General features: G+C 47.5%; 1 protein-coding gene across 3 annotated transcripts in view; it reads left to right on the top strand.

Annotated features, from left to right (window-relative positions):
- SVOP (SV2 related protein) overlaps nucleotides 1-13622 on the top strand; it is a 46436-nt gene extending 32814 nt beyond the window's left edge. The window contains exons 9-14 of one of the 3 annotated variants that reach the window (XM_072953670.1): nucleotides 3601-3708; nucleotides 6293-6404; nucleotides 7292-7373; nucleotides 10658-10747; nucleotides 12062-12276; nucleotides 13485-13566. In XM_072953670.1, the coding sequence (XP_072809771.1) occupies nucleotides 3601-3708; nucleotides 6293-6404; nucleotides 7292-7373; nucleotides 10658-10747; nucleotides 12062-12268 (599 nt within the window). In that variant the 3' untranslated portion in view covers nucleotides 12269-12276; nucleotides 13485-13566. Of the gene's footprint in view, nucleotides 1-3600; nucleotides 3709-6292; nucleotides 6405-7291; nucleotides 7374-10657; nucleotides 10748-12061 lie in introns of all 3 variants that reach the window. The other 2 variants (XM_006204753.4, XM_072953671.1) reach the window with 2 other exon arrangements.
- Nucleotides 13623-15260: the final 1638 nt, after the last annotated feature.

The following is a 15260-nucleotide window of genomic DNA, read 5'->3' as shown; positions in this document are numbered from 1 at the left end:
TGTGGTAGCAACCTGGACCATCTTGTCATGATGATGCAGGGAAACAAATGTGGGGCATGAGGAGGGCTGTGTCCCAGGTCTCAGCTGAGCCCCTGGGACGTGCCCCACCAAATGTGGGTCCTTGGCTTCGCGCAGGAAAGAATTCAAGAGCGAGCCACTGTTGAGTGAAGGTAGATTTATTCAGAGAGATACATTGAAAGGCAAGAGAAAGGCCATGAGGTGTGAGGGTTGGGTGCTCAGATGAAAAGTAGGTACACACTCCATAGACAGAGTGTGGGCCGTCTCCGAAGAGGGAGAGAGAGGGGTGGCCCCGAGGCACCGTGTTACTGATTTTTATGGGCTCGGTGGCTTCATGTGCTAGTAAGTGGAAGGACTAGTCTAAGGGGAAGGGGCTGGGATTCCCAGGAAGTTGGCCATTTCCCACTCTTTGACCTTTTGTGGCTAGCCTTGGGACTGCCATGGTGCCTGTGGGCGTGTTATCCACCATGTTAATATATCACAGTGAGCGTATAATGAAGCTCAGGATCTGCTAGAAGTTAAGTCTCTCATCATCTTGAGCCTCAAGGCCTACTAGGGGTTGAATCTTACACCGTTTTGATGTTAACTGCTGTAACATTCTTTGAATGGCTGTGCCCTGCCCCCTTCCTGTCTCATTGATAGAGGTGATATTATCATGGAGTCATATTTAATGTCCCCTAAAGGGCTCCATGAAGTACAGCACTGAGTTCTACGGCTGTGACCCCGGGTAGCAATCCTGATGTGTGCAGTAAGTCTGAGAACCAGGCTGGAGCTCAATGCTGGCCACACGACAGAATCACCCAGGGGAGATTTTAAACCAGGGTTGCAACCTTTAAACAATACCCAGACCAATTTAACCTGCATCTTTGAGGGGTGGGGCCCTGACATTAGGGAGTTTTAAAAGCTCCCCCAGTGATTCTATTGTAAAACTGGAGGACTGAATAAAAATCAAAGTCTATCTATGATGTCTGGGCATTCTGTCTTTAAGAGGATCCCAGATTCCTAGCACTGAACTCAGGCTGGGGGATCAAGCGATCAAGTCCTTGCCTGTTGGCAGGATTTGTCCAATTCTCTTTTTCATGGTAAGCCTCTGTAATCTTAGTTAATAGTTTTGCTTATTGGTAGAAGGATTTGACGAGATAGCAGAGTCATAGCTCCTAGCGAAGGGGTGGGACAGGCAGTCTTCAATGAACTGCCCTGGGGAAGCATCTCAGTTGTAGATTCGAGGTTTGGTATTCATTGAGCCTAAATCATGCGCCCCTAACAGTGGACCTGCTTAAGCAAAGCAGGGGATCCAGTGGCATGTTATAAAGCAAGGATTGGCAGAGTTTTTCTATAAAGGGCCAGAGAGTAAATATTTTGTGCTTTGTGGACCAAAGGACTCGGCGCTTGTAGCAGAAAAGCAGTTGTGGACAAATATATAAACCAACAGGCCTTGCTTATCCAAGAAGACCTCTTTTATGACCACAAATTTGAATTTCATATCATTTTTATGTCCTGAAAGGTGGTTCTTCTTTTGATTTTAAAAATCATTTAAAAAAATACAAGAAGTATCTTTAGCCTGCCGCCAGGCAGAAACAGGCAGGAGACCAGATGTGGCCGCAGGCAGCGGTTTTGCCAATCCGTGTTAAAAAATGCTCTCTGGGAGGGGGAGGGGGAACGGGAGAGCTCAGCAGCAGAGTGGTTCAACTCCCAGTACAGTCCCTCCTTGAAAATAAGTAAGTAAACCTCAAGGAGCCTGGTTTCCAGCACCAAATCGCTGTGAGACCTTGGGCAAGTCATTCATTCAATTCAATTGCAAAGAGATTCAGTTTCTACATGCCAGGTGCTGGTCTAGGTGTTTGATACAGCAGTGAAAACAAAACACAAATGTCCCCACTCCATGAGTTTATATTTTTAGTGAGGGCAGAGAGAGAGAGAGAGAATAGCATAATAAGTAAGGAAATTATACAGTCTGTTGAAAGGTGATAGGTATGTTAAAGGAAAAAATGTGAAGGTCAGATCATGCCTCTCCTACCAATATGAAATGAACACATATCAAAGGCTTTATTTTGTTTAACTCATCAATGAATGAATGAACCGGTTGTTAAGAACTGTGGAAAATCTGAGATCTTACCTATTTGCAAGCTAACGAGCTAGCCTTTCCCAGTTTCCGGAGATGCTAGCCGAAGACACGACCTTCCTGGGTCAGAGACAAAGGACTGTTACTCACAGTAATAGCACTTGCTAGGGTATCAGCAGATTCTGACACTCGTTCCTTGAGCCCCAGTTCCTACTGGGCGATGTGAAGAGGGCAGGTGACACAAAAGCAGGGGGTTGTGTTACAGGAGAGGAACCCTGAGCTCAGGGCACCCAGATCTTTTCTACCGTATGCTAAGCCTGCCTGCTCCTTGTTCTGCAGAAAGATGCTGTATCTTCAAAGGCCATAAGCAAACCTGCCCTTTGCACCAAAGAAAAATCCTCTCTATCTTTCAAGGCTGTTTGCTAAACTTAAATCCTTGAAAAGATTGTCCAGAACAAAAGTAGCCAGTGCCTCTGCTCACAAAACATGCAGAAAATGTGAGAGCTGCTTGGAGAATTATCTACTAACACCAGCAAGAGGTTACAACTGGTTCAAAGGAGAATTCAAAACACACATGTATGTAGGAAATCAGAAAGGCTGAAATGGATTTACACCTAGAGGCAAAAGTCAGCTGTGTGCAGAAGGCAATAGTCAATTGCATCACCACTGGACACAATCTGCATTTTGATGGACAAGAATCATTTGCATTAGGATTACTGTGAAGAGTTGTAAACTAGCTTACAGATAATTGAAGATGAGAAAACTGATAAGGGTTCACCAGACAGGACATTTTGCCCATTTCAAAGTCCTTCACTCTGTGTCCTAACAAATGATATGGAGGGAAAAAAAAGATAAAGCAGAGGAAGGGAGATCGGGAGTGTGGGGCAGAGTAAGGGGCCATGGGTAGGTCAAAGTTTTACATGGGGTGGTCAGGGTGGCCTCAATGAGAAGGTGAGATTTAAAGAAAGACTTGAAGGAGGTGAGAAAATTAGTCATGGAGATATATAAAGTGCAGCTGAGGGAGAGAGCAGATGATGCAAAGGTCCTGAGGCAGAAATGTGCCTTACTTCACAAAGGAACAGCGAGGAAATGAGTGTGACTGGAGTTAAGTGAGCAGAGGGAGGGAGAGAGAAGGTGGGATCAGGGAAGTAATGGGGGCCAGATAATATAGGTGGGGGCACAGAAGCCACCCTAGAGTCTGTCTGCCACCAAAGCACCTAGTCTGTGCCAGTTCTGGGCTAAGCACATTCATATGCACAGCCTGGTTTCATTCCTTTGACCACCTTGCCCAGTAGTTTTATTAGCCCCAGTTTAGGAAGGAAACTGAGGCTCAGCGAGATGAAGCTGTAACACTGCTGGGTAGGATTCACACCTTAGTCCGTCTCACTCCCGAGCCTGTGCTCCTTCGATGGCACCCCAGCCAAATCATCCTCAGGGAAGGAGGTGTAGGGGAGCGGGAGGGTGTGATTCAAGAGGGCACATGGCTCTTCCTCCTTTTCTCTCTGTCTCTCATCTCCCAGTCTCCAGCCGGAAGAAGGCAGTAGAGGCAAAATGCAGCCTGGCCTGCGAGTATCTGAGCAAGGAGGATTACATGGACTTGCTGTGGACCACCCTCTCTGAGTTCCCAGGTGAGGGACCTGTGCAAGGTGGGGCTGGGGCTGGGGCAGGGCAGCCTGAGACCATGGCATCCGCTCAGCTGATGGCTCTAGCTGGTGCCGCCTGGAAGCAAATCCCATTTCTAGGGGAAGCCGGGGATTTCTTTCCCCCAATCCTTGGCTACAAGTTGTCAAGGGGGTGACGTTTTACTCTACTGAAAAGCTAACACGTTAAGCTGCCCACTTTGGGGCATGCTGGCTGAAGACATGAGACCCCTGGGTCAGGGACAAAGGACTATTACCCCACAGCACAGCAAGCCACCTGAGGAGTACATGAGCACTGGCTCCCCATGCCCCCAAGTCCCATGGGGATGACGAGGAAGGGTCCCAGTGAATCTTACACATTCAGTGGATTTGCAACACAGCTGAGGCATCTCAAGCTTAGGGAACCCAAATCTTTTATAATAGGCGGCCAGAAACCTGTTTAGCCTTTGCTCCAGAGAGAGACATCATCTTTATTATACTGGAGAGTTAACAGACCATCCCCAGGCTCTAGGAGGAGACAGTAGCTCTACCTCCCAAGGCTGTTGGCTCTACAAACAACCTTGAAATGCTAGCCTAGAACAAAAGGGCAGCTAGTGCCTCTGCTCACAAGATGTGCAGGAATACAAGAGACCCATGGAGAATTGTTCCCCGACACCAGTCACGCTGGAAAGGATCAGTGGGATGTTAAAACTCCAAACCTGCACCTAAAGCAAAGGTGATCTTTTTCCTTTAAAAATAAAAATTACTACAACAATCATCACATCTGGCATTTATCAAGTGCTTACTGTATGCATGCATGTATACTGTGCTGTGTATTTTGCAGATATGGTCTCTTTTAATCTTGTGAAGTAGTCTAATTATTTCCATTTTACATCTGAAGAAACTGAGCTTGGAGAGATGTAGCAAAAATTGTTCCTGCCTCTTGCAGCTGCCAATGTCTGCATCTCTGTGCCTGAGGGCTCTCTCAGGAGGAGTGGAAAGAGTCGGTATCTAAAAGCAAGGTGGCTGCAAGTGCCAGGGAGTTAACACCTGGGAAGAGCCTTCAAACAGTAACTGTGGGAGTTGGGGGTATAAATACCCCAGCTTCCTCACCTATCAGGGAGGAGAATTTAAGGTGCATGTTCCACACGGGCTCCCAGAGTCCTCCAGTGGATTCAGCAGCAATTGCCCACAGTGGTAACTTGCTTGATATGCACCCTGATTAGTTGTTCCCTTTTTCTGTTTCACTTCTCCACTCTCCTACTGGTGCCTCCTCAGATGACCTCCCAAGTAAATACCTTGCACTTGGACCCTTGTCACAGGGTCTACGTCTGGTAAAACCCAACTAAGACAGTGAGTGTCCTACAGCTGACAGAGCTAGGACCTGTGTTCCTATCCCAGAGCCCAGAATCCACCCTTGTACTTCACTTCTGTCTTTCCTCTAAAACCCTTTCCCCATATAGTTTAGCAGGTAACATTAAAAGTGTTCAACTCAGCATAACAGCCACCGTTTCCACGATGTCAAGTGCTCACCATTTCCAGCCATGATTTTACCTTTCTGAAACTCAGATTCTTCTTCCTCATTTATTACATGTATTGTTTTGTTGTTTTGTTCACTGATATACCCCAAGATCCTAGAACAGCTTCTGACACACAGTGTAGGCACTCAGTGTATTTATTGAATAAATGTGAAAAATGGGCTACTTGCATTTCTTTTAGAGGTTTTGTTTCGATGATTGAACAAGATAATCGATGTAAAAGTGCTTGACCCAGATATTATTATTATTAGGCAATATGTTAAATGGCGCTACCGAGGTAGACAGTTTTATTTTTATTTAGTCCTACTTTATCAGTGAAGAAATTGAGGTTCAGAGAAGGCCAGGGACTAACCTAAGACCACGTGGCAAGTTAGAGGCAAGATGAGGCTTTAGAACCCACATGTTTCTGACTCCCAGCCCAGGGATCTGCTACCTAGTTTCAGAGAATGCCCCTATTCAGATCTCCTTGGTGCCTGTATTGGTTATCGATTGCTGTGTAACAAATTATCCCAAATTTTAATGGCTTGAAACAACACATAGTTATTACAGTTTCCCAGGGTCAGGAGTCTGGGAGTGGCTTACTTGGTCCTCTGCTTCAGTGCATCTCACAAGGCTGCTGTGGAGGTGTTGGCCCTGGGTCTATGGTCTCATCTGAAAGCTCAAATAGGGCATGGCCTGTTTCAAACTCACTCCCCTGGTTGTTGATGGGATTCGATTCCACAAGGGTCGTTGAACCAAGGGCCTCAGTTCCCCATTGCCTATTGGCCAGGGGCCACCTTCCATTTCTTGCCAGGTGGCCTTCTCCATCAAGGCAAGCCCATGAGAAGAGCCTGGGAGAGAGAGAATGCCAACAAGACCCAGGCCAGTCGTGTATTAAGTTCATCTCAGAACTGACATCTCATCACTTCTGCTGTGTTCTAGTCATTAGAAGCGGGTCATAAGGTCCAGCCCACCCTCAAGGGGAGGAGATTATACAGGGTGTGAATACCAGGAGGTGGGGGTCATTGGGGGCCACGTCAGATGCTGCCTCCCATGGTGCCCCTGCTCCCTTGCAGGTGTCCTTGTGACTCTCTGGATTATCGACCGCCTGGGCCGCAAGAAGACCATGGCCCTGTGCTTCGTCATTTTCTCCTTCTGCAGCCTCCTGCTGTTTATCTGTGTTGGAAGGTGGGTCGGGAATCAGCTCTCTCCAGCCAGCAGGCTAATTTCTCCAGCTGTGGTCAGTGGCTCTTTGGGCCTGCAGGCTGTGGATGACATTCCCTGGGGGTCACCCACCCCTCACTAGGACTGAGGCTCTTGGCTGCCTCATAACTGATCAAAAGATTGGGCTCAAAGGTGGGGATCTCTGATGAGGGTGGGGGTAGGAGGGCACTTTAGTCCAGGTTTTTCTCAAACACGACCACATTTAGACTTCGGGTGTCTTGTCCCAATGACGTCATGCGTATAACGCTTCAATTCCTCTATGGGTTTCTTCCCTGGCAATATTTCAAGGTCCTGTTTCTAACCCCCTTTAGACATTCCTCTATTTTTCCCGTCCATCACGAGCTTCAGAACGTGCGATCGGCCTGGGCCTCTCTTGACCTCTGAAAGGCCCCAGACCAAACCACAGATGAGAAATCTGTAGAAGGTCTGGAGACATAGCTTAGATTCAGAAATATTGATATCCAAAGACATGATAGGAATGGTGGAACAGAGGATTGGGGATCAGGATTACCCCCAAAATACTGAATAGAAGTTACTTTCCCCGAATCAGCTGCTTCCTACCCGGACTAGGTCCTTTCTGGATTTGGGATTATTTATCCCACTTCTCCAAAACTTGCCCCCTCTCTGGGCACCACAGATATTTCCATCTCAGCCTGGAGCTTTGGAGAAGGATGAACTTTTAAAAGCAGGCCTCTGGGGAGGGCACTGCATGCTGGCATGAACGTGTGTGGGGCGGAGGTAGCCGTTGCCCATTTTAGGATGTAAATTCCACCCTGGCAGATGAGACTTTGCTGAAACAAGGCGACAGAAAAAATACACCTGCTCATTTGATTTTTTTTTCCTCTCCCTAGAAACATGCTCACTCTGTTACTCTTCGTTGCAAGAGCCTTTATTTCTGGAGGTTTCCAAGCAGCCTATGTTTACACACCTGAGGTAGGATGGATGTTTGGGAGCGGTGGGGGCAGGGAGGGAGGAAGCTCTGCTGCCAGAAATACCCACCTATGGCTCCTTGGAATGAAATTTGTCCTGGAGCCTGAGTGGTGACTTTGAAGCCCTTTCAGGCTTTCCCCTCCTTTTTTTTTTTTAAATTGAAGTATATAGTCAGTTTACAATGTTGTGTCATTTTCTGGTGTAATTCAGGCTTTCTTTCAATCATTGTTTCCTGCTTATGAAAGCTTATGTTCAATGTACTAGTTCCCAGTATTCTAGAACTGTATTAAAACCCCCAAACCAAAGGGCCCTTTGTTCTACCCTCCTAGAGGCAAGCCTCTTGACTGGTTCAATGTGTCTTCTTCCAGATTTTTCCCAAGCAGACACGAACGTATGTTAGTGCATGTATCAAATTGGGTATCGGAGCAACTGAGATGAGTTTAATAAAGGAGCTAATTACAAAGGTGTTGGGTAAGGCTTAGGGAAACCAGAAAGTGATGGAGCAGAGCCCCAGAGCTCATGAGGGGGTGGAGGTGGCTGGGGACGTGGCTAACCCCCAAGGCCTGTGGGGTGAGCAGAGGGGGCATTACAGGGTCCCAGAGGGAACTGTGCAGAGAAAAGCTGTGACCTTTAGCTGAGAGTCATATGGATCTACTTTGTTCTTTTTAACAGCCGCTATCCTGTACAATACTGTTCTGTATTACATACACACTATATTATTACGTACAACTCTTTACTGTATAATATATATGGCATATATTATATACTGTTCTTTATTACGCTATATAATATAATGTATCATACTATATATTATGTACTATATGATACTATATCCATATATATACTATGTATATTATATACTATGCTTTACTACACTGTGTAACATAGTGTGGGCAAATTATAATTTTCTAACAGTTCTCCTTTCAATGGATATTTGAATTGTTTTCAAACTTTTCACTATTACAGTGCAGAGGTAAACAGCTTAACATATTCCTGTGTGCTTCCTTTAGAATAAATAAGATGTGGAATTGCTGAGTTAAAGCCTGTGATAAACATTACAAACATTGAGAGAGCCTGCAAAAGTCACCCTCTAAAACGCTGCATGAATTTTGTACTCCAGTTGACAGCGTCTGAGTGTTGTCCATTTTCCCACACTCAGAGATGGTAGATTATTCGTTTTGTATTTATTGTATTTTGTCTCATCTTATTTTAGAGAGGGGCAAAGGGAGGGAGAGAAGAGTATGTTCCAGGGGGAGGGGCTGTCTAGATCGTCTGTCATGCCCTCGGGTCTGGACAGCCCTCCAGAGCCCTCACTCTGAGTCATCATCCTGAGTCCTCCTTCTTCCACCCCACCTTCCAGGCCCAGCATCAACTCTGCCTCCTCCAGGAAACCCTCCTGGATCTCCCCTCTCCCTTGACTTCATTTCACCCCAGTGTCTGTGCCCCTCTGTGGTATTTTTAGGCATGCCACATAACCCGTCCCCCAAGGAGACCCCTCCTAACACTTCCTGTGGGCAGGGCCTGGGTCTCCTGCTCTCTGTCCCGTCTGGCCTAGTGTCCCCTCAACCACGGCTTACGGATTGAGTGCTGGAGCCTCTCAGAGGGCATCAGTTGAAACTAGAAAGCTGCCTGCCCTGTGAGGACTCGGAGGCTCCGGGTCTACAGCGCCATACACCAGGGCTCAGCATACTATGACCCGCAGGCCATATCCAGCCCAAAAGCTAAGAATGGTTTTTATATTTTTAAATGGTTGAAAGCAAAATCAAAAGCACATTTCCTGACATGTGAAAATGATATGAAATTGAAAGGTCAGTGTTCACTCAGAGAGCTTTATGGGAACACGCCACACCCCTTCACGTGCTGCCATTGTCCACGACTGCTTTTGTGTTAAAGCAGCCGAGCTGAGTAGTTGCTGGAGATCACGTGTCTCGCAGAGCCCAAATTATTTACTCTCTGGCCCTTCAAGAGAAAGTCTGCTGACTCCTGACTTAAACTAATCCAGCTGGCTATTCCCAACAATGAAGAATTGGTTAAATAAATGATGATTGATCCAAAGGATAGAATTCTGTACAGCCAGTAAAAATCACGCTATTGTGGGGAGGGTAGAGCTCAGTGGTAGAGTGTGTCCTGGATTCAATCCCCACAAAAAATAAATAAGTAAATAAACCTAATTACCCCCCAAAAACCAAACAAAAATCACACTATTGTAATATTACTGCATGGGTAGCTTTTCAGTTAACTTCTAAATCCTCCTAAATTCCCCTGTCTAATTGCCACTTTCTAGGCCCTAAAAAATCTCAGAAGAGATCACTTTTTGCTAAAAGTTCAGTAAGTGTCACTTCTCTATATAGTATATTTTCCTCATCTGCTTTAATTCGTGGTTTAAACCATAGGGGTGGAGAAAAGGAAATATTCAATTGTGTCATTTGGACTTAAGAAACTCCAGCTCTGACCATAATACTAGAAGCGTCTTTGTAAATTCTAAGGTGCTAAGACTGATGACGCCAGTCCAATGTATTTTTAATGAAAGTAGAATAAAATATATTCTCCTAAAATGAAAAAAAAAAATCACGCTGTGGTAGAAGACCAAATCTGGACATGGGAAATGCCCGCCACCTTTTTCTAAGAGGAAAAAAACAGTCTGCATGTATAGAAATAGCTAACGGATAAAGTTATATCACCTCTAGGATCTGCCTTCATATAATTTAGGAGAGGAAGGAATTGAGAAAGGGTGATTGAAACAAACACGGGGGCTGGGGGAGGGTATAGCTCAGTGGTAGAGGGTGTGCTTAGCGCCCACGGGTTCAATCCCCAGCACCCCATAAATCAATCAATCGATCGATCGATCAATCAAATTACCCCCCGGAAAAAAATTTTTTAAGAAGAAACAAACACAGGGTATTATGTTTGGTCCTGGAAGATTGATTATAATTGTGTTTTAGTCTGTGCTCGATATTCTCTATGATGGAAACAAACAAACAGAAAAACAGGAATCAATTACTTATTCATTTATCTGCTTGGACATAACCACCCAGGGCAGGGAGGACCCCCTTACGGGGTTCCCACCCCCAGCTTGGCCTCGTGCCCTCTTTCTCAGTTGAGTTTCCTCATCCCGTTTAGGGTGAGACTCTCCACCTGGCTCTCCCACCCCCTCAACGGGATCACCAACACCTAAGGGGCTGAGACTGACTCAGGCCCGCCCACAGGGCTGATTCCCATCATTCCTGAGTTCGAGAGGTGGGAGGGGCCTGCTTTTTCTCGAGCCTTCTTTGGCGGCTGTGTTTCAGGTCTACCCCACGGCGACCCGAGCGCTGGGCCTGGGCACCTGCAGCGGCATGGCGAGGGTGGGCGCTCTCATCACCCCGTTCATTGCTCAGGTAGGTGTCGCCCCCAATACAGGGCCGGTGGCAGGGGTTTGGGGGGTGACAAAAGCCAACGCGCATGCCACACCATTACTATACACCACCGAGCCTCTGCACTACCCTCGGTGTGCATTATCTTAGCAACTCATCCTGGAGAGAAGCTGTATTACTTGCAAATGAGAAAACTGAGGCTCAGAGGAGTAAAGGAACTTGCCCAAGGTCACACAGCTGGGAAGCAGAGGAGCCGGGAACCAAACCCAATGACTTGGCTGAAAACAATTTGAATGAGAACAAACAAGCCACCATGCTTTCGTGGAAGACAAATATCCTGGTCCCTGCTTTCTGAGTTGGATAATTAGGTGTGGTTGCAGAATTTTATAGCTCATTGGGTCTTGACGCATTTCTATCCTTTGACAGGGGTTGGGGGAAGTTCTTCTTATGAAATCTTTTTGCTTTTTTAATACCCATTTCCTTTTCCCCCTGTTCTCATCACTTTATTTTATTGAGTAAAAGTCGCATGACATAAAATGCACTGTTTTATTTACAGTGAATGATTCAGTGGCGTGAAGCGCGTTCACAACCTTGTACAGCTGCCACCTCTATCTAGTTCCAAACCTCTTCCTCATCCCAAAATAAAACTCCGTATCCATTAAGCGGTCACTCCCCATCTCCCCATCCTCCAGCCCCTGGCAACCATCGGTCTGCATGCTGTCTGTGTGAATTTTACCTCTTCTGGGCGTTTCGTGTAAATAAAATTGCAACACATGTTTTAGCCAAGTAGTTCTGTTCCGAGCCATTGCGTTTGGCCGTTGTAGGTCCCTATTCACTAGCACTGGTTGACAGCTTGCCATGTGCCTGCCTGGCGCCAAGTGTTCCTGAGTTTAATAATAAGTATCCTCTTGTTAGGAGGTGGCTTCTGCCCTTCTGCCCACGCGGCAGATGAGGAAATGAGGGTTAGCTCTGCGGCATAATTTGCCCCGGGGTCATAAAACCAGGAAGCCAGCCGGTGTGCTGCTCTGGGAGAGAGTGTTGTTATAAGGAGTACAGACTCCTGAGGCTGATGGGGTCTGCGTTCAAATCCCAGTCCCATCCTTAGTCCTTGTAAGAACTTGGGTACACTACTTAACCCTCTTTAAGCCTCAGTTTTTTCCTCTGTAAATTGGGGATGGAAAAGGTAGCTCATACAGCTGTCGTAAGGATAAGGACTCCGTGGGACAGTGACAAAGAGGGCTTACAAGAGGGTCTGGCATTATCAATAGTATCTGAATGGTCAGTGGTGCCAGTGCTTCAGAACTGATGCTCTCACCCATGTGTGTCTCTCTTCCCCAGGTGATGTTGGAATCCTCCGTGTACCTGACGCTGGCGGTTTATAGTGGCTGCTGCCTTCTGGCTGCCCTGGCCTCCTGCTTTTTGCCCATCGAGACCAAAGGCCGCGGACTGCAGGAGTCCAGCCATCGGGAGTGGGGCCAGGAGATGGTCGGGCGAGGGATGCACGGCACAGGTGTCGCCAGGTCAAACTCAGGCTCTCAGGAGTAGTGACCAAGGTGGGGGACTGAGGCTGTAGAGCGTGGGGAGCTGGTGGCACCCGGCTGGGGCATCGACCGTCACTGCCGACACCAAGAACTCACCCAAGAGTACCACCTGGACCAGGGAGGCTTTTTGTCCAGACTCTGCTCATGTTTATCGAGATCCACCCGGGGATGGGGAGGCGATTGCTCTGGGGGGTTCTCTGTACACGTGGGGGAGGTTTGTTAATAACCTATGGATCTGCATGGGACAACTGCCACATCGGGAGTGCCCGGTGATGCCGGTAGCCAGCCGGACACCAGCCAGGGTCAGCCGGTCACACCCTCGGTGAATGACCACCAAAAGATCTGTAGATACAATCCAGGCCTGGACCCCTGTGAGACCCGCTGCCCGGTAAGGTGACACCTGCCACCTACTATCTGGACCAGTTCTTAGGTTTCTTCTGCACGCCCAGCCCCAGGCTTTCTTCCTGGAACTGGCAGGTGACTTGGGTGTGGCCTGAGCAGCTTTTTCTTGGGTCTGAGAAACGCTCCCTTGGAAGGGGCCCCTCGGTTTGCCTCCCCAGGGTCTGAATAGTCCCGGCTGATGGACATGCCTTTGAACCTGAGCCGCATGCCTCCAGCTGGCCCCCTCTGGGAGTGGCTGTCCCTGGCTCCGGGGAATCCCAGTGGGTCCATGGGGACAGCTGGGCTTGTACCCAATGACAACCTCAGAAAGCTGTTCCCCCAGGAACTGGGGATGGAGATGAAAACCAAGCCCACAGCCAAAGCAGGGGGCTCCCCTGCGGAAGCAGTGAAGGCCAAGCCAGGGGCTACTTTTCCGGCCCCCACCTTGGTCAGGCTGATTGGCAGCTCTTGGGGCAAGAAAACAGTTAACTCAGGTTTCAGCGCCTTGGATTTTGAGCGTGGCGGGTGGCCAAATGGACAGAGTAATGCAAAGACACTAAACCAACCACCCGCTCCCATCGGGGCCGTGGGACCAGAAGTCCTTCCTCCCTGGGATTCTCTGCAGGCCCTGCTGACCTGGTCTTTCGGCAGAGGCGGCTCCGGGGATTCCAGCAATAGGCCCCACAGCAGGGATGCCGTGGGTAGGGAGGAACGGGAGGGCCCAGATGTGTGAAACATGGACATTTTGAAAGGAAGAGAAGGGAAGTCAACTGGGTTTGGGGGGTGACCTCAGAAGGAAAGGCTGACACCGTGTCTCAGCCGACAACATCCATCTCCAGGATCTGATTTCCACAAGCCTTTTCCCCACCGTGGAGGCAGAGAAGGATGGAGGAAGCTACCAGATCCCATCAAAGGCCAAAGAAGGCTGACCCTCTGCTCGGACATATCTGCTGGAAGTGAACACTGCGGGAAGCCAAATGTATACGTTCATCTCTTATTAAAACATGTTGGTGATGGACCTCGCAGGGGTTGAAGTTTGTCTGTTTGTCCTAATGTCCTAATGACAGGTCCTAGCTTGACTGCAAATAATGCCACATCCCTGAGTATATGGGCTGCAGCCTCCTTGGCCTCAGGAGTCAGGGGGGGCGGCTTGCCAGAACTTCCTCTCCCTGACACCCACGCTTCCTTGAACCCCGAGCGGCTAAAGCTCTAATTATTTCTGGTCTGCTGAGCTCTCCTGGGTAACACAGAATGTTTGCTTGTCTTTTTTGCCTTCCAGCTGGCCAGACACTGCCAGATGAGCAAGTCCACTGGCTTCACCCTCAAATAACCCGGAGGAGCTGGGGACCGCGGTCAGGAGGGGGTGCAGAAATGTTTTCCAGGGGCTGGAGTCAAAAGGCTTGTGGTCGAGGGCTTTCTCTTCTTGAGAAAATGAAAGCTGAAAAATTCTTTGGCTTCTCACTTGCCTGCCCTTTTAGAAAATCAGTATTATTGAATGATCTGAGGGCTGCCACAAAAATTCCCCAAGCATCTGAAATGCACAAGCAGCAGACCTTTGTATCTAATTTTGAATTATCTACAAGTTCCCCTTTCCATTAATGGAAATGTCATCTGTTTCTCTCAGTCTTAAGAAGGATTTTAGAAAAATGACCCAACACGTTTAATGTAGCCAGAGCTATGTGGTTTCCTTTTTCCCCTCACTTCAAGTATTCTCAGGAATCCGTAAATGAGATGTGTTGGCTGTGAGATAAGAGTGTCTTAGAGATGGCCTTTTAAGTGAATATGGATATTCGTTATTTTTTAATAATGTTAAGCAACAGAGAGCCTTGAAAGATGAGACCAAGAGTCTCCCTTGGTTACTACTAATAAAAATAAAAAGATTGGGATAACCTCGGGCTGCAAACAACAGTGAAACCAACAAATGGTAGCTTAGCCCATTAGAATTTTAATTGTCCCTTTAACAACAAGCCCAAAGTCAGACAGTTTCAGGGAAGGTCAGCAGCTCAACAATATCAAGGACCCAGCTTCCTTTTGCTTTTCCACTTCACCATCTTTTGACCCTGTGTGTGAAACCTCATGGTTGCAAGATGGCTGCCAAAGTGCCTGCCATCATGTTTATTTTCAAAGGAGGTTGAATGAAGAAGAAGCAGTTACAAAAGCTTTTCTTTCTAAAGGGTCTATTGGTTTTGGATGGAAAGGGAAGTCCTCCAGCAGATGGACCATTGCTTGGCATTGGGCAGACCTAGGTCACATGCCCATCCCAGCATGAGTCCTCCCCTCCGGCTGGAGAAGAAAGGGCCTCCCTCCCACAGGATCGAGCAATACCCATAGCCTCTTGAACACAAAATTGGGGTTCTGTTAGCACAAAGAAGAAAGGTGATGATGGTGAGATGGGAGATGGTTGAGAGAAGCCCTTGAGAGTTCTCCTCAAGGCTGTTTTAGGTGCAAGGAATAGAAATTATACTCAGACTAATTAAAAATAAGTACAGCTCTATTACAAGGCTGGGGATAGTAGTTAATTCCTGGAATATAAATGTGCGAAATGGAGGTGTAGAGAGCAGCAGGAAGAGGGGAGGACTGTGGCAGAGTAAGGGAGTCAAACTTACTGCAAAGCT

This window comes from Vicugna pacos, chromosome 32, assembly GCF_048564905.1.
Source record: "Vicugna pacos chromosome 32, VicPac4, whole genome shotgun sequence".
In the NCBI taxonomy this organism is placed as follows: Eukaryota; Metazoa; Chordata; class Mammalia; order Artiodactyla; family Camelidae; genus Vicugna; species Vicugna pacos.
This window is presented reverse-complemented; position numbering and strand designations above follow the sequence as displayed.